The 22,042-nt window shown below is 40.8% G+C and overlaps 1 protein-coding gene across 1 annotated transcript in view; it reads right to left on the bottom strand.

Moving 5' to 3' along the window:
* Positions 1 to 22,042, bottom strand: part of LOC109914918 (glycogen phosphorylase, brain form) — a 101,590-nt gene that overhangs the window by 74,035 nt on the left and 5,513 nt on the right. The window contains exons 2-6 of the mRNA XM_048600667.1: positions 13,584 to 13,685; positions 10,333 to 10,411; positions 9,800 to 9,903; positions 2,192 to 2,323; positions 547 to 658 (exon numbers count right to left, since the gene is read on the bottom strand). Coding sequence (XP_048456624.1) covers positions 547 to 658; positions 2,192 to 2,323; positions 9,800 to 9,903; positions 10,333 to 10,411; positions 13,584 to 13,685 — 529 coding nt within the window. The remainder of the gene's footprint in view (positions 1 to 546; positions 659 to 2,191; positions 2,324 to 9,799; positions 9,904 to 10,332; positions 10,412 to 13,583; positions 13,686 to 22,042) is intronic.

Below are 22,042 nucleotides of genomic sequence, written 5' to 3'. Positions count from 1 at the left end.
ATTAACTAAATGAGATGTTAATTCATTCATTCAAAAAAAAAAAGGCCTTTCCCCACTCACTAGTGAGAATCTTGTCTCTCCACTCAATATTTGTCTGCAAAATGGGACCTTTCACTCTCAATGTTGAGAAACTCCTTGCTGGCTACCTTATGTGATTATCCTAACTTTCTTGTCATGACCCATGTCATTCAGAGGCTGGGAAGATTTTGCACAAGAGTATAAACAGAGCTCCAAACAGTTTCTTCTTGCTTATGTCTCGATACACCTGCATTATTGGACCTGATAATTCACTCATTAAAAGCTATCCCTCTGAAATATGTCTTTTCATTACCTCTTCTTCAAAACCTCTAACATATATCGCCGAAGCTAGGATATTGATCTCGTTCAAAATTTCTTCAATTCTCGCTTAAAGATATTCTTTCATATGAGGACCACTAAAGATGCGTATAATGACAACAGGAAGCCATATACTGTAGAATAAAATGGTAATTATATTTACCAGGGACAAGATCTACACAATGTCAGATAAGTTTTCTAACAACTTACAGTCTTTCAGGTTGAAATCATTGGGAGCCTTGGCAGACCACAATCTCATGGTGTTGACAGTGTTATTCTTAAATCCCGGCACTGGAGTATCATATGGCATGGCAAGGACAACCTGTTTCCATTAGTACAAGGTCATTAGTTGGCACGTAGGATTTTTCATCAGAAACAGTGATGCAATATTTTCCAACAACAATTAAATACAGTTATATTATAGCTTTTAGTTTCAATGCAATTTTGTTTTTACTTGTACTGGATGTTAATTACTTTCCTTGAGATTCAGCTATTCAGTCATACTTTACCATTCAATTAGATTCTGGCTGACCTTAACTCCATTTATTCTCCACTGTTCTATCTTAACTACCTTACTCAACAAAATTCCATTGATTCAGTCTTCAAAGTGCAATTGTTTCCCTGCAGCTATGCTTCCGTAGAATAAGGAATTCCACATTTCCACTGTGTCTTGCAGATCAGTCCTCAGTCTCCCAAACTCAAAAGGAATTTGTCACCATTTGTAAGCTATCTTTGCAATTTAACTTTCCAAATCTCTTATTCTGATACAGTTGCACTGTATCCCCTTGAAAGTCTTATTCCGGAGATGCAGTGCCCAGAACTGCGCCTGTTACTTCAGGTAGCATCTGACGAAGGCACTGTACAATGGCTGCATGATTTCAACCACCTCTTTGCATTCTAGCTCCCTCAAGATGAAGACCAACATTCCTTTTCATACCTATATATTACTAAAGGGTTTACTGTAGAGTATAATTGTTTTTTCCTTTCCTGTTATGCTTTTCCAATCTACGGGCAGTCTCAGGGTTGCAAATAGATTCCTTCTTGAATCTGTTTGCAAGTCAACACAATGTTGAACAATACAAAATAGCCATTTGTAAGTATAAGAAAATGTTCATTTGGCAGATCTTTAAAATTAGTATTAATACACCCCTGTATGGGATCACGCATGTAAGTACGAGAGCGCATAAGCTGCATGTTCATAAATCAGTGACTGTCTGTAATATTTCAGTGTCACATCTCTCGATGCACCATCAATTGAAGACAAAATCTTGTTTCTTTTTCAGACTCTTAGCTACTTGTGTGAAGGGTGAACAACTTAAAGTAATTTTAATGGAATGACTCAACACTGGCAGCCAGCACCACCACCTGTTGCTGTCAGGAATTGAGACTAAAATACTGTAGCAGAGAATGGTAGATTATAGACTCATTTCATTTCTCAATTGGAAACAAAAATCAAAATATCTACTTGAAAGGAAAAACTTGAACTATGGGGAGGAAAACTGGTAACTGGGAGCTAAGTGAATAGTTCTTTCAGAGAGTGATAAGCGTTTTCTGACTGTGTGATTATGTGTATACATTCCCCAGCTGTTATTTTCACACAAAAAGATTTGAAAACAGAACTCTCATCCCTCCAAACAAAATGTGAAGATTCAAGGGGCTGAAATAGCTGATTCCTGTTCCCTTAGCAAAAAAGTCACATCATCAAACCAAGTTTCTGAAGAAGGGTCTAGGCCCGAAACGTCAGCCTTCCTGCTCGGCCTGCTGTGTTCATCCAGCTCTACACCTTGTTATCTATGACTGAAATCTGTGGTTTGTTCCTAAAGCTCCTATATATTACAGGTTATGCAGTACATACCTGAGTATCAACCCATCTGATGCCATCTGCAGCACGTTCGACCCGCCCATAGAAATGAACAGGAAGCATGTATTCGGGCCGTGCCTTTTCCCATGGGTTACCGTAGCGCAGCCAATCATCAGCTTCTTCTACCTGCAAAGAAAATTTTAAAAGCTATTCTTAAACAACATGGACTAAAATGGTTGCAAAGTATTATCACCTACTGAATGTTCTTGTTTTCTAAAGGTCTATTTATTTTCTAGTTTAGAAAAAAATGATCAAAATGAATATAAAATATAAAATGCAAGCACTAATTTTTGGTACAAGTATTAAAGGAGTAGATTACATAGAGTATATGACAATGGAACAGGTCACTCCACTTAGATCTATGCCAACGTTATGCTCTACTGGTGTCTTCTCCTGGAGAGCTGGTTAGCTCAATTGGCTGGACAGCTGATTTGGGCTGCAGAGTGATGTCATTAGTACAAGTTCAATTCCCATGTGTGAGACCACGAGGTCCTGCTTTCTCAGCTGGTGGTGACCTTCAGGCTAAACTCTATCAGATGTCCCTTTCTAATGAGCGCACAGCCTGTGGTCCTATGGCAATTTTCATTTTATTCCTCATCTAAATCTAAATCTATCATTGTAACCATCAAATGCAGGTCTAGTTTCTCCTTAACAACATTTATGCCATTTGCTTCAACCACTCCCTATGCTAGCAAGTTCCAAATTTTTGCCACTCTTTGGGTGGAGCCTCTTCTGAATTACCTATTGGATTTTGTGATGACTATCTAATATTAATGGCCTGTATATTATGGTCTCCCCTAGAAGTGGTAACATTCTTTTAGATCTACCCTATGATAATGTTTATGATATTTATTAAATCTGCCTTAGACTTATTTTAAAAGAAAGAAAAAAGTCAGATCAACAGCACAGACCGATCCTGTTCATCATTTCCTATATACACTCTTGTATTTCTAGTATAATCATAGCAAATCTTTTCTGCACCCTCTCCAGCCCAACTTTCCCAGCTCCCACATGGACAATGGTGAGGTTGTTCAGAAAGACTGGAAACAAAAAGGGTTGCTTGACAACAATGAAAAAATGTCCAACTTCCCACCCAAGGTTTAAACAGTGAAGATGACAATCTTGCTAGCAAGCAGTGAGGCCTAATTTCACACAGTTACATCTCATTGCATATAAATGAGGTGATATTAGGTACCAATTTCCTATTCTCCCACTCAGCAAAGAAAAACTAAACAGGTAATTCCTGACATGAAAGTCAGAGCGGGTGCCTGGCAGCACCAGCCTCCATTTTGGGTAGCAGTTCCCAACATCTCAGATATTGCCCATAGAGTGTACGCTACGTGCACCACCCATCCACAGAGATTGGAATCAGACATATACCAGCATCACCATATCATCATGCCACACTTTTAGACTTATTAGAATAGAGATCACCACTTCAGTGCTGAACCTGGGTGTGCACCAACAGTGCAATGATGCTTCCAGGCTGCTTTTCCCACACGGCCAGGAACCTGTCTAGCACGTTGGCATGGTTTTGAGCAGTAATCTGTCAAGGAGGTGGACAGATTGCTGTATGGCACTGTATTACATCAATGTCACACCTACAATATTTGTCAGCAGCTTACGTGGTAAATGCATGATCATTTGGCTGAAGCATGGACATGTCTCAAAGTCTATGGGGAGTAATCTTTAGTCAAGAAGAAGCATGGTTAGTCAGGGGTGTCACTGACGTCAGTCAAGAACACTGACCTCAGTACAGGGGCTCAGACACGGTCAGTTAGCTACTTGGGGAAGTCAGGGTCTACGGTTCTGTATTGCCACAGTATGAGGGTGCTGGAAATTGTCAGTCCTGTAATCCAATGTAACCAGTTCAGGGATTAGTGGTAAGTCAACTCGGGAGCTGCACTGATACCAGTCACTCATCAGGTAGGGTCAAGGGTCATAGACCACAGTCAGTCCTTGGGGGAACCACTCTGAGAATCCTCCTGGAGTTTCAGTGAGGCCAACACTGTGGTGGGGGAGTTGAGAAAGTGAAATGTGGAAATTGGAGGCAGTACGTTGGGATGCAAAAGGGACAAACTAGTTAAGGGAGACAACTGAAAGCAAGTGAGAGTGGGGTATCATCAATAGCCACCGTCGCCTTGATTTTGAATACTGACAGCTCACGTTATAAAAACCATGAGCTTCCAACATTCTCCAAACAGGTACATAGGAACCATGACCAACAGATTCAGCTACAGAGGCCATCGTTACTATGGCCATGGTACAACAAAAGCACGGAGAATTGAGGAAGAACAGGTGTGTCAGCAAGCCAGGACCAGCACCAATCTGCAGTAGAACCACCTTCATGTGAAGAAGTCACAGCTGACTAGCCTTTCAGGACACAAAGGTATAGGAGCTCCATGAGCAGGAACTCCTCAGTGCCATTTCCTCCAAGTGAGCACAGTGCACTGCTGCCACAGATTTAGGATGCCCTTTGACACCACCACAGAATTAGGCCATCTATAGGAGCGAGATTTATGGCCTGAAGGGGTGGATGAACCGAGTTCTGAGGAAGGGTCACCGAACCTGAAATGTTAACTGTTTTTTCCTTCACAGATGCTGCCAGACCTGCTGAGCTTTTCCAGCAACTTTGTTTTTGTTCCAATAGACAGTAGTTGGATGAAGTGATCATTTGTTGCTGCTCGATAGACAAACAGCACCTGTTAGTTCCTAGAAACAAACTCAACTTTTTTTCTGAGATAGTAGGAACTGCCGATGCTGGAGAATCTGAGATAACAAGGTGTAGAGCTGGATGAACACAGCAGGCCAAGCAGCATCAGAGGAGCAGGAAACCTGACGTTTCGGGTCGAGACCCTTCTTCAGAAACGGGGGATGGGTAGGGGATTCTGAAATAAATAGGGAGAGAGGGGGAGGCGGATAGAAGATGGATAAAGGAGAAAATAGGTGGAGAGGAGACAGACAGGTCAAAGAGGCGGGGTTGGAGCCAGTAAAGGTGAATGTAGGTGGGGAGTTAGGGAGGACGGACAGGTCAAGGAGGCGGGATGAGGTTAGTGGATAGGAGATGGGGATGGGGCTTGAGGTGGGAGGAATGGTTAGGGAGGCGGGGACGAGCTGGGCTGGTTTTGGGATGCGGTCAGGGGAGGGGAGATTTTGAAGCTTGTGAAGTCCACATTGATACCTTTGGGCTGCAGGGTTCCCAAGCTAAATAGGAGATGCTGTTCCTGCAGCCTTCGGGTGGCATCAGTGCGGCAATACAGGAGGCCCAGGATGGACATGTCATCCGAGGAGTGGGAGGGGGAGTTGAAATGGTTCGCGACTGGGAGGTGTAGTTGTTTGTTGCGAACCGAGCATAGGTGTTCCACAAAGTGGTCCCCAAGCCTCCATTTGGTTTCCCCGATGTAGAGGAGGCCACAATGGGAACAGCGGATACAGTATACCACATTAGCAGACGTGGAGGTGAACATCTGTTTGATGTGGAAGGTCTTCTTAGGGCCTGGGATGGGGGTGAGGGGGGAGGTGTAGGGGCAGGTGTAGCACTTGCTGTGGTTGCAGGGAAAAGTGCCTGGGGTGGTGTGGCTGGTGGGGAGTATGGAGCGGACAAGGGAGTCACAGAGAGAGTGGTCCCTCCAGGAAAGCAGATAAGGGTGGAGAGCGAAAAATGTCTTTGGTAGTGGGGTCGTATTGCAGATGGCGGAAGTGTCGGAGGATGATGCGTTGGATTTGGAGGTTGGTGGGGTGGTATGCGAGGACGAGTGGGATTCTTATTTGGTTGTTATTGCGGGTAGGGGGCGTGAGGGATGAGTTGCAGGAAATGAGAGTTACGTTGAGGGCGTTTTCAACTGCTATGGAGGGGAAGTTGCAGTCCTTGAAAAACGAGGACATCTGGGATGTCCGGGAGTGGAACGCCTCATCTTGGGAGCAGATGCGGTGGAGGCGAAGGAATTAGGAATAGGGGATGGCATTTTTGCAGGAAGGTGGGTGAGCAGAGGTGTATTCTAGGTAGCTGTGGGAGTCGGTAGGCTTGAAATGGATATTGGTTTCCAGGTGGATGCCAGAGATGGAGACAGAGAGGTCCAGGAAGGAGAGAGAGGTATCAGAGATGGGCCAGGTGAACTTAAGGTTGGGGTGGAAGGTGTTAGTGAAGTGGATGAACTGTTCGAGCTCCTCGTGGGAGCACGAGACGGCGCCGATACAGTCATTGATGCAACGGAGGAAGAGGTGGGGGATAGGGCCAGTGTAGCTTTGGAAGAGGGATTGTTCCACGTATCCTACAAAGAGGCAGGCATAGCTTGGGCCCATGCAGGTACCCATGGCCACCCGCTGTGTCTGTAGGAAGTGGGAGGAATTGAAGGAGAAGTTGTTAACTTTTTTTCTGTTTGCTTTTGCTGTCATTTGAAAAATATTAATTTTTAACTGTTTGAAGGCTTTCCAAACTGTGATGCTCCTGCATTGAACAATGATATGATATTACGCTACACACAAATGTTAGAGAAAACAGTAGCCCTCCCTTACACAGGGCTCTAACATGGTATAGGATTAAGGACAGGTAGCCTGTGCAGCTTGATTCTTGTATCTGCAGTTACAATTATAATTTGTTAGCTATTGATGTAAAATAGCAACAAATTTACCAATGTGAGCTTTTATTAGCATTGAAATGACACATAGGTAGCACAGATGACTTTAGAAGCTGCTCTTTCTAGTTTCCCTCCCACTATGTATATACTTGAAACACTGTGTGGCTGATAGCAATTGATGACTTGATGCACAGCTGGGCTTTAAATATAGTAGCAGTGGCACAAATCCTGGAAGTTTCCAGCCATGGCAAGTACTTCTGCTACTCGTGAGTACACAAAGTGCACGCATGGCACCATATAGGCATGGTACATATGTGAGCAGTGCAAGATTGCATCAGTTAACTCACTTGTGCTTGTGGACAGACACCCTCAATGAAACTTCCTGGAATTGATACTTAGCTGATTTTTGGTAAAATTCAGCCCTATATCCTTTTTAGAACATGGCACCCAGAACTAGATGCAGTACCCAAGGTTTCATACGGCTTTTCAATTCAAACCCATTAAAAATAATGTCTAATTCTGGTTTGCCTTTTATAAAACAAAATGGCTGTCATTACCTGTGTTACAGTTTTTAGTGATTGCCATACTTGCACTTCAAGAGCCCTTTGTTCCTATACCCCAACTAACGATTGCACTTTATAATTAATGACATGTATTCTTCTTATAAAATGTATCGCTTCATATTTATCTGCACTGAACTTCACTTCCCAATTATTTACTCCTTCTGTGAAGGATTTATCATGTAATTTGTTGTAGTCTGCCTTTATATTATGTCCCCTACCACACTTATGTTTGGTGTTTTCTGCAAATTCAGGAATTGTGCTTTTGAGAGGTGACACTCATATCAATGAACTACAGAGTGTTGTATATATTATGTTCTTGATCATTTATTCTCCATTTTACATCTCATGGAAACAATCTAGTCTCAGAACTTTGGAAATGCATTACATAACAGGTTGCATAGAGTGCCAATTGTAGCTTCATGGTAACTATTTCTCATCTCAGAGAGAAGATTGTGGGTCAATGTCCATGACAGAGGCCGAAGCAATGCTCTGGTCGATATTTATTCTCGTATAATATCACTGGTATTATCACAAGGCACCAAATTGACATCTACTATTGTAGAAGTGACAACAATTCAAAAATAATAAATTGGTCATAGAGTCCTGGTAGGTCATGAAAGGAGGTTTTCAATGCCAGTTCCTTTACTGTTTCTTCTATTAGATTGTGCAGGAGTGACCATGAAGGAGTCTTCCTTTTATCTGCAAGGGGCCACATTGTTTTAGTTTTGGACTTTGTGCTGAAATTATTTAAAATCAGTTGTCCATTTTTCCCCAAAGGGAAAAAGTAAAAGAGGTTTGTAAATTGCTAGTTGGCAGAAGAGTTCTGATGAAGAGTCACTGGTCTCATAACATTAACTCTGTTTTCTCCCGCAGAAAGAACCGACCCCAGGGTCTAACAATTCAACCAGTGGACTAAAGACTTATAGTCATTCTGCAAATAACACTAAGGCATCATTGAAGAAAGGAGAACGAACTATGATACCAACCCATTTAACTTTTAGATTTTGGACTAGTGATACAGAATTATGTTCTTCAGATGATTCCCTCTTGCTCCTTCCCCAATCATAATATTTGTGTTTGTCTTTGTGTTATATGCAGGTAGGAGTTTTAAAAAGGGCAATATTTAAGTTACATAAATTAGAAATATTTTCCTTCTACCATTTGTCAAAATTATGCAGTTATAGATTAGTAATTCATCTGGTCTACTTTTTTCTTTGCTTAAAAAATGTCAGATTGTAATAAAAAGTTACTTGTTGTTAATGTAAAAAAAACTTTTATGTATATTGAATAACTACTGGAAACTGATGCACAAATTGCAAACATGTGATTAACTCTTAACTAATCACTGAAATGCAAACTTGCAGGATACCAAGGTGAACTTCATTTCCATGAATACTGTATTGTGGAAAAATTAATCAATGATTTAGGAATCACTTTTAAGTGGTCAGTGGGTGGTGGGCATTAGTTAGGATTCACTTTTGCACCTGTAGATAGGCACAGACTGAAACTGTGATCATTGGTTGAGCAGGTGCGTGCTCATACGTGGACATAAATTTCTATAGAAGAAGGTATAAGTTGGCTTTATTTTATTCTTTCAATTGACTTCTGGAGTACAATATGACTTAACATGAAAGTGTTTTCAAATTATAGACTGGAGCTCTTTGTGGAAGAGATTACTTTTTGTACCCATCTACTGCATTTTACTAATCAGCATGCACGTGCCTCTGAAATACTTTGGACCTCCCAATTTCCTAAAATTCAAATAATATCTCATCTATCCTGGTATCATCCAAAATGGATCACCTCACACCTACTTATGTTGAAATCTATTTGCTAATTTCATGCACTTAATATCACACTCTCTAAGTTTATGCTTCTAATACACTACTTTACTTAACATACCAACTATCTTTCTGGAATTGGCATACGACTTTCCATTTTGCTATCTAAGCTATTAAGAATTTTAAGTTCATATTTGAGGTCCCAGTACAGATCCTCGTGGCACACCGCTAACTTCTCTTTCTAATTACAGATCCATTAGCCACACTCCGTCTTTTAATACCTAACTAGTCTCCTAAGCAGCTGAATAATTGCCTTGAATTCCAAAGTCTTAATTTTAGCTACTTGCAGTCAACCTGTAGAATTACTGTATATCAATCATGTTAGTCATATACAAATGGTGGCTAAAATTCACCTGTGTTCATGCATGTAGGAACCAACTGAAAAAAATTATTGTTGGTTGGAGGTGCACAATATAGAGTAGGTTTCCCTTATGTAAAAGCTTATAAGGGATAAGCCTCCAGAGTTGTTTTCATCACCTGGATATCATTGAACATGCAAAAAGGTTTTGCTTGCTGGCAGTTAGATATATGTGAATTAACCAAACAACATTAACCAATATTCTCATTTTCCACTCTTGTTCAACAGATCATTAGAGAATTTAATTATTCCAGAAAACTCACCTGCCAGCCATTATGAATCTTCTGATTAAAAATACCAAATTCATAGCGAATTCCATAGCCATATGCTGCCAAACCCAGTGTGGCCATTGAATCAAGGAAGCAGGCTAAATTCAAGAATAAAAATAATTAGCTGAAATGCTAGCGTTCACTTTCAGTGGTACGTCACATTAATATAAATGGAAGGGTAGAGTTTTCATTCAGTGGCACTGGTTTTGCCTTTCAATTTGCCCGAAATTGGTTGGCCCAGCGCAAAAGATAGATGCATTTTAGATGTTACACCCAGTGCGAATTATTTAGATGGTCATTTGAGATTGTTTAAAAAGAAATATAGAGCTGGAAGCTGTACCCACCCAAAAGAAAAACTGGCTACAACATCCCAATTTGAATTAATCACTATCAAGCACTTCTGCCAAATGCACTACGTGCACCTTCAAGTAGCCTTTTCTTTGAGCTGAAGGATGTGGATTAATTCTAAAGTATTAGTTTGTATGTGTGTATCAAGAAGATCCTTGTAAAATTAAAGCTTTAAATACCTGCCAGTCGACCAAGACCTCCATTGCCAAGTCCAGCATCTTCTTCAATTTCCTCCAGTTCTTCAATGTCTAAACCCAGCTAGAGGGAGGAGGAAGGAAGAAAAGTTTCACCAAATAAAAATTAAACGTTTAATTTTTGTTAGAAATTCTTCCTGTTCTGTTAATATGAAAGCAGAATATGCAAATGTTGGAAATCTGAATTCAGACAACATCTGACTGAGATAGTAGGAACTGCAGATGCTAGAGAATCTGAGATAACAAGGTGTAGAGCTGGATGAACACAGCAGGCCAAACAGCATCCTGCTCCTCTGATGCTGCTTGGCCCGCTGTGTTCATTCAGCTCTACACCTTGTTATCTGTTGACTGAAATGAGGTTAATGTTTTAGGTCAAAGATCTTTCATCAGAACAGTTCCAGCACTTCCATCATTTCTTTTAAATACTCTTTTTATGTTTATTATGAATTTCAATTGGTTCAGGCTAAAATTACATCCATGCCCTTACATCCCTCTGACAAAATTTATGTATGAACAGTAAGTAAAAGCAATTTTTTTTTTATTGTAGCTCAAAAGATAATATTGCGCATACAGATTTAGCAGTAAGTTTCAAAAGGAACAGATAGACAGTTAAAAAGGAGAAATTTGCAGGGCAATGCAGAAAGAGCAGAGGATGCAAGAATAACCGGCTCGCTATTTCAAAGGGCCAAACATTCACCTTTTGTGCTGCAAGTATATATTGTAAGAGCAACCTTTTGAAATCTCTCTGTTCATTAGCTATATTGACTTACTTTAGCTATTGAAACGCGTGTAGATTTTCAATGTTCTGGAGGTTAACTACATTAATGTAACTTCCTAAGTAATAAACAAATGGTGCATCAGTAAAAACCTCTTCAGGTTGAAGTAGTATGCTCACAGCCGGTAGAAAACGGTGCTTACCAAGCCAACATTGAAGAACACCTAAGCATATTACTGCATGGAGCAATGAGGTTTAGAACAGAAAGCCGAATACCGTGTGGGGTGACTGGAGCTTACTTTATGCTGCACCATTTATTTGCTACAAAATGGGATTTTCATAGCACTGTGCAAAAAGGGAGCCAAAATCAATTTGTGTGTCAGTGATGTAATGCAATTTCAAGTTGCAAAATAGTTTTATGCAGATTATCAGCAGAAACGTATACTTATAAGCAGAATAAAACAAAATTGCTCCAGCATTAACCTAACCCACACTGCAGCAGAGTGGCTGGCCTTCCATTGACCAGCTTCCACCAATCCATGATTATCCTTATATTTGCTGACCTCCATTGGCTCCTGGTCCAGTTTCTCTGTGATTTAAAAATTCTCATCTTTCACTGTATTGCTCCTTGTTACCACTGCATACACCTTGAGCCCTACAAAACTCAAACTTCTCAGATGTTGGGTACTTGTGCATTTCCCACCTCATTGACTCCAACATTTCCAACTTTTACAGCCAAATTAAACTTCTTAATCTCTCTTCCTCGAAGAAGTTTCTCAAAACATACATTTTTGATCAAATATATGGTTACCTGTCCTAAGGACTCCTCCTTTCGCTCAGTGTCAATTTTTGACTGGTTTACACTACTACATAATGGCCTGGGATGTTTCATTTTATTAAGGGCAAACTGTTAATGCAGTTTGTTGTTATTTAATGCAGAAAGCATCTCACCCACTTTATAGAAGAAAAAAACAGATTCTCGTAGAATCACAGCATTCCCAGAGTGTAGAAACAGCCCATTCAGTCCAACAAGTCCACACCGACCCATCCCTTTACCCTATCTCTGTAACCCTGCATTTCCCATGGCTAATACACCTAACCTACACCGTCCTGAACACTATGGCCAATTTAGCACAGCCAATCCACCTAACTTGCACACCTTTAGACAATGGGAGAAAACCAGAGCATCCCAGTGGAAACCCAAGCAGGCACGGGGAAACCATGCAAACTCCACACAGACAGTCACCTAAGGTTGGAATTGAACCCGGGTCCTTGGCGCTGTGACGCAGCAGCGCTCATCACTAAGCCACTGTGCCGTCCTATACTATATTCCCTACAGTAAGAAGGGAGACTACTTAGCCCACAGACACTCCAAAGAGCATCACACCTAGACGCCTACTCTAACCCTGTGACCCAACATTTGCCATGGCTAACCCACCTAGTCTGCACTTCCCTGTACACCACAGACAATTTAGCACTGCCAATTCACCTAACCTGCACATTTCTGGATAGGAGGAAACCAGAGCATCCAAAGGAAACCTAACAGACATGGGGAGAACATGTAAACTCCCTACAGACAGTCACCCAAGGCTGGGATTGAACCCAGATCCCTGGCACCGAGTGAAGGCAGTGCTAACCACCGAGCCACCAGGCACCAATGCAGAAAAGTTAAGATTAATGACCAATAATGATGGGAACTAACAATGAAGGAAGAGTCAGGGTGGAATTTCCAAAGAGTCAGGCTAAGATGGCTGAAAGCTTTCTTGTTAAAGATAATTCAGAGGGAGGGGGAGATACACAGGAGACAGACAACCACAGGGTCAAGCCAGAGGGCTGGATAAGATCGCACAGGAATGCATGATGAAGCTAAGCAAAATGACTCAGTATTCAATTCAGCAATACTAGGGCCATACAACATCACATGGATGGTAAGAGATTCACACCAATTAGAGTTTGTCTCGATCGAACGTAAGGAGGCATTGCAGAAATGAAGTCAGAAAATCTAAATCTGAGACTGAGACAATATTGCAGCCATGAAATTAAACAATCATTTCTCATTATGGTATTTGAAACTGAGCTCAAAAGTTGAATGCAAGAAAGCAGATATCAAGATATGGAAATAAAAGTGAAAATAAAATCATAGCTAGGTGGGGAGTAAAGGATGGACAGTAAAAATCTCATTTTTAACAAAATACTATTGATTAAACTAAGAACTTCATCCTTCGATACTTGCCTATGCAAACCAATGGTGTCCAAAACAGAGTAGGTTTATTTTAATATGAAAAGGGGATTCTGTTCCTGGAACAGAATTAAACCCAAAAGACAGTATGATAATGGAACATCATGATGAATGTGTTCACTATATAATCCTAAGGTAGCTAGAACACGGCACAATCTAAGCAATAAAAAGCTCTGAATGTTACACTTTGGTCTAAAACATCTATGCATTGAACTGACTATGAACTAGGTAACACAGTACTGCAAACCAAACAACCACACTTGCTGTTGTTAAGCACTATACCTGATATATTGCCTCATCACTGGCATTCTCCAATCCCAAGTTCACCATAGTGTTCTGCAAGGTTCGGCCCATGTAGAACTCCAGAGACAGGTAATAGATACGCTGCAAAAACATAGGAGGGAGAAACAGTTTATTACAACAGTGAAGGAAGATGGTGATGGAAGAGTTACATTTATATTGCACCTTTCACGACCTTAGGGTGCCCTGAAGCACTTTATATTGAATAAAGTACTGCTGAAGTAACGTCACTATTAGGAAACATGACAGTTAATTTGTGCACTGCAAAGACCCACAAATATCAGTAAGATAATAGCTAGATGAATCAATTTTATTTATGCTGAGCAGAATATTATGCTGAACCCCAAAGTTCTGCTACTGATTTTCAAAACTGTGTCTAAATGAAACCCATTTCAAAATTCCAAATGACAATTCTTTTGTTCTTTCATGAGATGTGGGCCTGAAAAGGCATGGCCAGCATTTGTTGCCAATTCTCAACTGTCCTTCAACAGATTGGCTTACTAGGCTACTTTAGACAGCAGTTAAGAGTCACCGTAGTGCTTTTGGTCTGGGGTCGCATGTAGACTGGACCGGCAAGGATGACAGATTTCCTGCCCTAAAAGGACATTAGTGAACCAGATGGGATTTTACAATGATCAATGGCAGTTGACATGGTCATCATTAGAGCCTAGCTTTACATTCTAGATTTATTACCTGAATTTAAATTCCACCAGCTGCCATGGTAGGATTTGTGCTCCGAGTCAAAGCCCTCCTGCACAACTAATCTAGGTAATGTTACCAATATGCAAACGTCTCAGAGAAGTGGTTGCTCCCACAGCATCAGATGCAGTACAAAAAAAACGCTACAAAAACAAAGTTGCTGGAAAAGCTCAGCAGGTCTGGCAGCATCTGTGAAGAAAAAACAGAATTAACGTTTCGGGCCCGATGACCCTACCTCAGAACTAATGGCTACTTTACTAGAAGCAGGAGAACTGCATTCATTATCTAGAAAATATAGGCTGAATTTTAGTTGCAAGGTTTTGTTTCAAAACTTGGCTGAATTCCAGGAATGGAACCTGGGGGTGATCATGGTACAGTTGTGAAGGAGATCTGACCAATTAAGAGTGTTTCTCCAGATGCTCCACCCAATGAAAGATGGCAGGTCTACTCCACAATCTGGATGCCAATTCGGAGCAGTTAAGATTCTGGGCAACTAGCAACCCACCTGGAAATGTAGGTGCAATCACTGTCGGTGGGAAGCTAGTGAAGACAGTGGCAGATGGAAATACTCTCTGAAGACTTGTAAATAATACAAAATATACAATTGGCCATAGTTGTCAGGCCAACACAGCAACAGGAGTACTCTGCTGCAGAATGGTATGAAACTGCAGCTTTCCTATATCAGCAATGCAGATATACTTCTGGCTGTTGGCATGTTGCCATAATGTTGCCACCATTGCTCAATGGGGATCCATCTACCCTCAATCAATTGAGGGGACCACCTGGCTGTTCTGATACACTTTTCTCAGCTGCTTTACTGGGTATTATATTTTTTATGCAAAGAAAAAGCATCACTATCATTTCAAGTAAACTGCTAAAGGGTCAATTAATCAATCAATTGCTAAAGTGTCAACCAGCTTGATGTTCTTACACATTTTTAGTTAGGTCATGCAATTGTCATTCAAAAACTGTCATCCTTGATTTCATCCTTAATGATCTTCCCTCGTCATTTCTGCAATCCTTCGGGATATTTGCATTCTTCCAATTATCCTCTCTTACACATCCCATATTTATGGAAAGATGTAAATGAGTTGGAGGTGGCTCAGAGGAGATTTACTAGTTTGATACTAAAAACAAAAAAATGTTGGAAATCACAGCAGGTCAGGCAGCATCCATGGAGAGCCAGCAAGCTAATGTTGAGTCTAGAGATCCTTCATCACTTTTGTTTTCAGTACAGGTTCCAGTATCTGCAGTAATTTGCTCCTTTAACTAGACCGATACCTGGAATCAGTGAACGTTTCTGAAGAAGGGTCTAGAGCCGAAATGTCAGCTTTCCTGCTCGGCCTGCTGTGTTCATCTAGCTCTACACCTTGTTATCTCAGATTCTCCAGCATCGGCAGTTCCTACCATCCCTGGAATGAGTGAGTTGCCTTAGGAAGATAGGTTGGACATGCGAGGATTCTGAAAAGTGAGAGGTGACTTGCTTGAAATGTATAAGATACTGCACAGTCTTAACAAGATGGATATGGAAAAAAAAAATCTCTCTTGTGGGTGATTCCAGAACTGAGGGTCTAAGTTAGGGGTTACCTTTTTCGACAACGATGAGAAGAACCCTCTTCGAGGGTTGAGACACTTCGGAACACTCTGCTTAAAAATAACAGAAGTGGGGTCATTGGACATTTTTAAAGCAGTGGTAAATTTATTCTGTTACCTAAGAATCATCTAAGGTTATCAGGAGTAGATGAAATGTGGCATTCAAAACATAAACAGATCAGCCATGATCTAATTAAATGATAAAGCAGGCTCGAGATTCCATATGGTCTACTTCTGCTCCTATTTCATATGTTCGTAGGCTTGGGATTCAGAAACATAATTCAAAACACGTCATAAGATAGCACAGAAGAGAATCAAAAAGGCCAACGGAATGTTAAATTACAAAAGAATAATTATGTTAACTATGGTTGCATTACCTTTAAGTTAGAAGGTTAGGGTGTAATGTGATCGAAGTTTTCAAGATATTAATAAAGTAGTGATAGGGGAAAGAATTTTTTCCTCCATCTACCCAGTTTGGGAATTCTACAACTCAGGAGCAGAGGCCAGAAAAAAAGCAAAAGGCCTAAGAAAAGAAGTTAGGAAATATCTTTATAATTGCAGAGGGCATACTCCTAAGAATGGCAATATGAAAATATACATTTTGGGCTGCTAGTTAGTGATAACAAAAGATTACCTGGTTATTATTTCAATGTCATTTATATTTGACAAACACTACACTTCAAAAGTCATTGTCTGTAAAATGCTTCAAGAAAGCATTATAAAGTGCTACATTTGTGAAAGAACTATAAAAATGCAAAATTTATTTTTTTAAAAAGCCAATTACCTATATCATTTTTCAAACATTAAGTAATTCTTTCTTAAATCACTGGTCAAAACTAAAACTGAAATATGCATGTCGTCTCTGTTTCAAATACAGTCTCTGACAGGGGTGACACAGCCAATACTAGAAATTTCAGCTGGTGTTTTAACATCCTGAATTACACCACCTACATACACAACTGCTGCTAAGTTAAAATATAATCCAAAAGCCCAATGCTATCATTCTCACCCAAGCCAGACGTTTGCAGGTTCAAGCCCTCAATCAGTCATACACCACAAAACAAGACTCTTCAGTTCAGCTTTGCCATACTGACCACGTTTCCCAAACCAAACTAGTCCTATTTGCCTACATTTAGCCCATATTTTATCATGTACCTGTCTAAAGGTCTCAAGTGTAGTAACTGCACCTGCATCTACCATTTCCTCTGGCAGTTCATTCCATATACGTGCCATCCTCTGTGTGAAGAAGTTGCCCCTTGGGTCCTTTTTAAATCTCTCCCCTCTCACCTTATTATTATGCCCCCTAGTTTTCAGCTACCGTACCCTAGGGATAAAACCTTTGCTATTCACCTTATCTATGCCCCTCATGATATTTTAATCTCTATAAGGTCACCCCTCAGCCTCTAGCGCTAAAGGTAAAAGAAGTCCCAGCCTGTCCCCAAAACACAAACCCTCCAATCCCCGTAATATACTTGTAGATCTTTTCTGCACCCTTTCTGATTTAATAATGTCCTTCCTGATTTAATAATGTCCTTCCTGAATGTCCTGTACAGCCGCAACATGATGCCTCAACTCCAATAGTCAATGCTCTGGGCAATGAAGGAAAGTGTGCCAAACGTAGTCTTCACTACCCTGTTTACCTGTGACACCACTTACAAGGAACTAATGTTTGTGAACCCTTATGCCTCTGTTTGACAACACACCTTGGGGCCCTCCAATTAACTGTGTAAATCCTGCTCTTGTTTGTCTTACCAAAATGCAACACCTCGCATTTATCCAAATTGAATTCCATCTGCCACTCATTGGCCCATTGGCTCAGCTGATCAAGATCCCATTGTACTCTTAAATAACCTTCTTCACTGTCCACTGTACCATCAATTTTGGCGTCATCTGCCAACTTACTAATCATGCTTCATATAACCTCACCCAAATCATTTACATAAAATGACAAACAACAGTAGACCCAGCGCCGAACCCTGCTGAACACCACTGGTCACAGTCCTCCAGTCTGAAAAACAACCTTCCACCACCACTCTGTCTCCCACTGTAAAGCCAATTGGCTAGCTCTCCCCGTGATATAACTTTACTAACCAGTCTACCACATAGAACCTTATCAAAGGCCTTGCTAAAGTTCATAGAAACAACATCAGAGCTTTGCCCTCATCTATCTTCTTGGTCACATCCTCAAAAAACTCAAATTTGAGAGACACGATTTCCCCCGCACAAAGCCATGCTGACTATCCCTAAACAGTCCTTGCCTCTCCAAATGTGTATAAATCCTGTCTCTCAGAATCCCATCCAACAACTTACCCACCACTGACATCAGACTCACTGGTCGAGAGCACCTAGGCTTTTCCTTGCGGCCTTTTCTTAAATAAACAAACAGTCTAGTCTTCCTTACCCGTGGTTGTAGACAAATCTCTCTGCTGGGAACCATGCAATTTCTTCTCCAGCTTCCCACAACATCTTGGGACATAATTGATCAGGTCCTGGAGACCTGTCTACCTTTATGCTTTTTAAGGCTTCCAGCACTTTCTCAACTATGATGTGGACTGGTTTCAAGACACAATTCTGCACCCCCCACCAAGTTTGCTAGCCCAGGTTGACACTCCAGTGCATTTCTGACAGAGTGCGAAACTTCACGAACATCTGAATTAGCAGTAGGAGTAGGTCATTCAGCTCCATAAGCCTGCTCCACCATTTAATATTATCATGGCTGATCTGACTGTAACCTCAAATCCACATTCTCACCTGATAACCTTTTATAGCCTTACTTAACAAGAATCTATTTAACTCTATCTTAAAAATATTCAAGAACTCTGAAACTTTCTTCCTGAAAAGGGGACAGAAGCAAAAACTCTTACTCCTTTGACAGAAAAAAATGCATTTCATCTGTGTTTTAAATGGTGACCTCTGATTTTTAAAGTCACCCCTAGTTCTTGATTCTCCCACAAGAGGAAACATCATTTCCATATATACCCCATCAAGACCCCTAAGGATTTTATAATTTACAATCAATTTACTCTAAGTATTTCAGCAAATATAAGCTAAGCTATCCAGCCATCCCTCAGGAGACAACTGCCCATTCCAGGTATTTGTCTAGAAAATCTTTTTCTGAAGTGTCTCCAACACATGTAGATTATTTTGATAATTATTACACAGTATTGACATTAGTACACATTTCTGCAGCAGGTGGGACTGGAACTTGGGCCACTTGGAACACTACCACTGCACCACAAGGGCCCTATTCCAACACATTTATATATTTCCTTAAATAAGGTAACCAATACTGTTCACAGTACTCCAGAAGTGGTCTGATCCGTGCTCTATATAATTGAAACATAACAATCCTACCTTTGTTTTTAGATCTCCTCATGGTAAATGATAACGTTCTATTAGCTTTCCTAATCACTAGCTGTACCTGCAAACTAATCTTTTGCAAACCATGCACAAGGACACCCAGATCTTTCTCCATTTCAGAGCTCCAAAATTTCTGACCATTTAGATAACATGCCTCTTATTTTCACTGCCAAATGGACAACTTCACATTATCTTATATTATATTTAACTTGCCACTCACTTAAATCTACCTATATTGCACTGTAGCTTCTTTATTTCCTCTTCACAACTGACTTCCCTATCTTTTGGAGTTTACCATCCTTCGACCGAAACCCCGTTCACCTTCAAGTGTAGATGGTCATCTAATTGAGGTATTTAACACAATCAAACAAGTTAACACGGGAGATAAAGAGAAATTATTTTCTCTGGTATAGAGTTCAGAGCAAGAAAGCATAACCTTAAAAATTAGAATTAGGCCAGATGTCAGGAAACCATGGTTCACAAATAGGGTAGTGAAAATGTGGAAAACTAATAAGGAAGGGCCAACTGAAAATTTCAAGACAGTGATTGTTAATTAGATATAGGTATAACAGGGTTACAGAATTAAAGCAAATAATTGGAGTTAAGATACCGTTAGCTATAATCTAATTGAATGCTGGAAGAGAAATAACTGTCTAAATGGCTACATTCTGCTACTTCTTGTGCCAATTTTCACTGGGGTATTCACTCCAATCCTGATGCCTTCTTTCAAATTCAAATAAAAAAGACTTAATGAAAAAAACTTGAATTCGATTTTTTAAATAAATGGTCAAACTATGCCACATTGTATCCTGGAAGACACTCACAAGCCCGATAACATTATATACCATAACATTATAACATGCTGAAATAACTCCATGGAGGCCAATATCCCTTCACCAAGTTACCCCTTATTTACAGGTGCACAGTACACGGGCACTGACTAGCTAGCTCAGAACCAGTCCCAAGAGTGAGTGGAATCTGAGACCCCTGTTTAAATCTGTCAGCCTAGACTCCCCAATTGGCCTAGGTTAACAGCCCCAATCAGGGATCTCATTCAACAAGATCCACCTGGCTAACCTTGTTCCAATCACCATACATGCAAAAGGTAATCCCACAACCTCAGTGAAGCAGAAGAATGTACTGAATGCAAAACTGACAAAAATACAAGCCTAGTTCTCCAAATTCCTAAATTAAGTAACAGGCTAACTGCACGACGCAGTTCGTCCCGAACATCTATTTTCTCAACTTGTGAAAATTACAAATGAATCTAATTTGCAGAAACAGAATCTCAGAATTAAACAGCACAGAAGGAAAGATTCATTGTGCCTGGTTCTCCAAATGGTCACCCAGGGACATTCTCCTCCTCATACTCCTGCATTTTCTTTCCATCTAGCAATGAAATTCTCTGATGAATGCCTCAACAGAACCAGCCTCGCATCTGCTCATAAAATAAAGTGAATCATTTGAGTGTGGTGACCTTCTCAATTATAGCATTCTTGCCCTAAAAATCGAGGAGGTCATGAGTTCAAAGTTTCACTCCACAGACATGAGTAGACAATCCAGTACTGAGGAGCTGCTATCTTTCAGCTCAGATGTTAAACAGACACTGAGGTGGATGTAAAAAATTCCAATGCATTATCTGAACAGAAGCGTTTTCCCATGGATACTAAAGAACATTTAGCACTGATGAATGTCTACTGCAAGCCCACAGGTAACTTCATGATGCTGTACTTCTCTAACATGTTTAGGGTGGAAGCTAAAGAAGCTATCCCCTGTAGACAAACACTGCACATACACAGGATCTGCTCAGGCGAGGAGGAATGCAAACACCTAAAGATTTTGAAAGATGCCTTCATAAGAATGGGATATGATGCCCAACTCATCAATCACCAGTTCCAACTTGCCACAGCAAAAAGACCGCAATGATCTCAGAAAACTGACGCAGGATATGACCGATAGAGTATCCTTTGTTATTCAGTACTTCCCCAGAGCAGAGAAACTATGCTATGTTCTTTGCAGCCTTCTACGTGTCATCAATGACGATGAATATCTCACCAAGATAATCCTCATGCCTCCACTTCTTGCCTTCAACCACCAAACCTTAAACAGACCATGATTCATAACAAACTACCCAGGCTTCAGAACAACATCATCTATAATGCTACACAACCCTACCATGGCAAGTTCTGCATGACATGCCAACTACCATCGCACTTGGGAATACCACCAACCACATACATGGCAGATACTCATATGACTTGGCCAATGTTATTTACCTCATGTGCTGCAGGCAAGGATATCCCAAGGCATGGTATATTGGTGAGACCATGCAGACGCTAAGACAACAGACGAATGGACACTGCGCAACAATCGCCAGACAGGCATGTTCCCTCCCAGTCGGGGAACACCTCAGCGGTCAAGGACTTTCAGCCTCCAATCTTTGGATAATGTCCTCCAAGGTGGCCTTCGAGATACACAAACAATGTAGAATGGCCCAGCAGAAATTGATAGCCTAGTTCCATACCCATGAAGACGGCCCCAATCGCGATCTTGGGTTCATGTCACGCTACACATAACCCCCACAATACTGCTCTGTATTTGTAAAATCTTCCCTATGGTCCTGTTTTGACACCATCACCTTGATAACTTGTTATGATCTCTCTACCCTAATTAGTTGTACAGTTTTGGATTACTTGTTGCTTTGGTTAGATCCTCAGCATGTGACTTATACCTAACAGGTTATTACAGTGATAGTAGGAACTGCAGATGCTGGAGAATCTGAGACAACA

Source organism: Rhincodon typus, chromosome 9 (genome assembly GCF_021869965.1).
Source record: "Rhincodon typus isolate 14 chromosome 9, sRhiTyp1.1, whole genome shotgun sequence".
Classification (NCBI taxonomy): domain Eukaryota; kingdom Metazoa; phylum Chordata; class Chondrichthyes; order Orectolobiformes; family Rhincodontidae; genus Rhincodon; species Rhincodon typus.
This window is presented reverse-complemented; position numbering and strand designations above follow the sequence as displayed.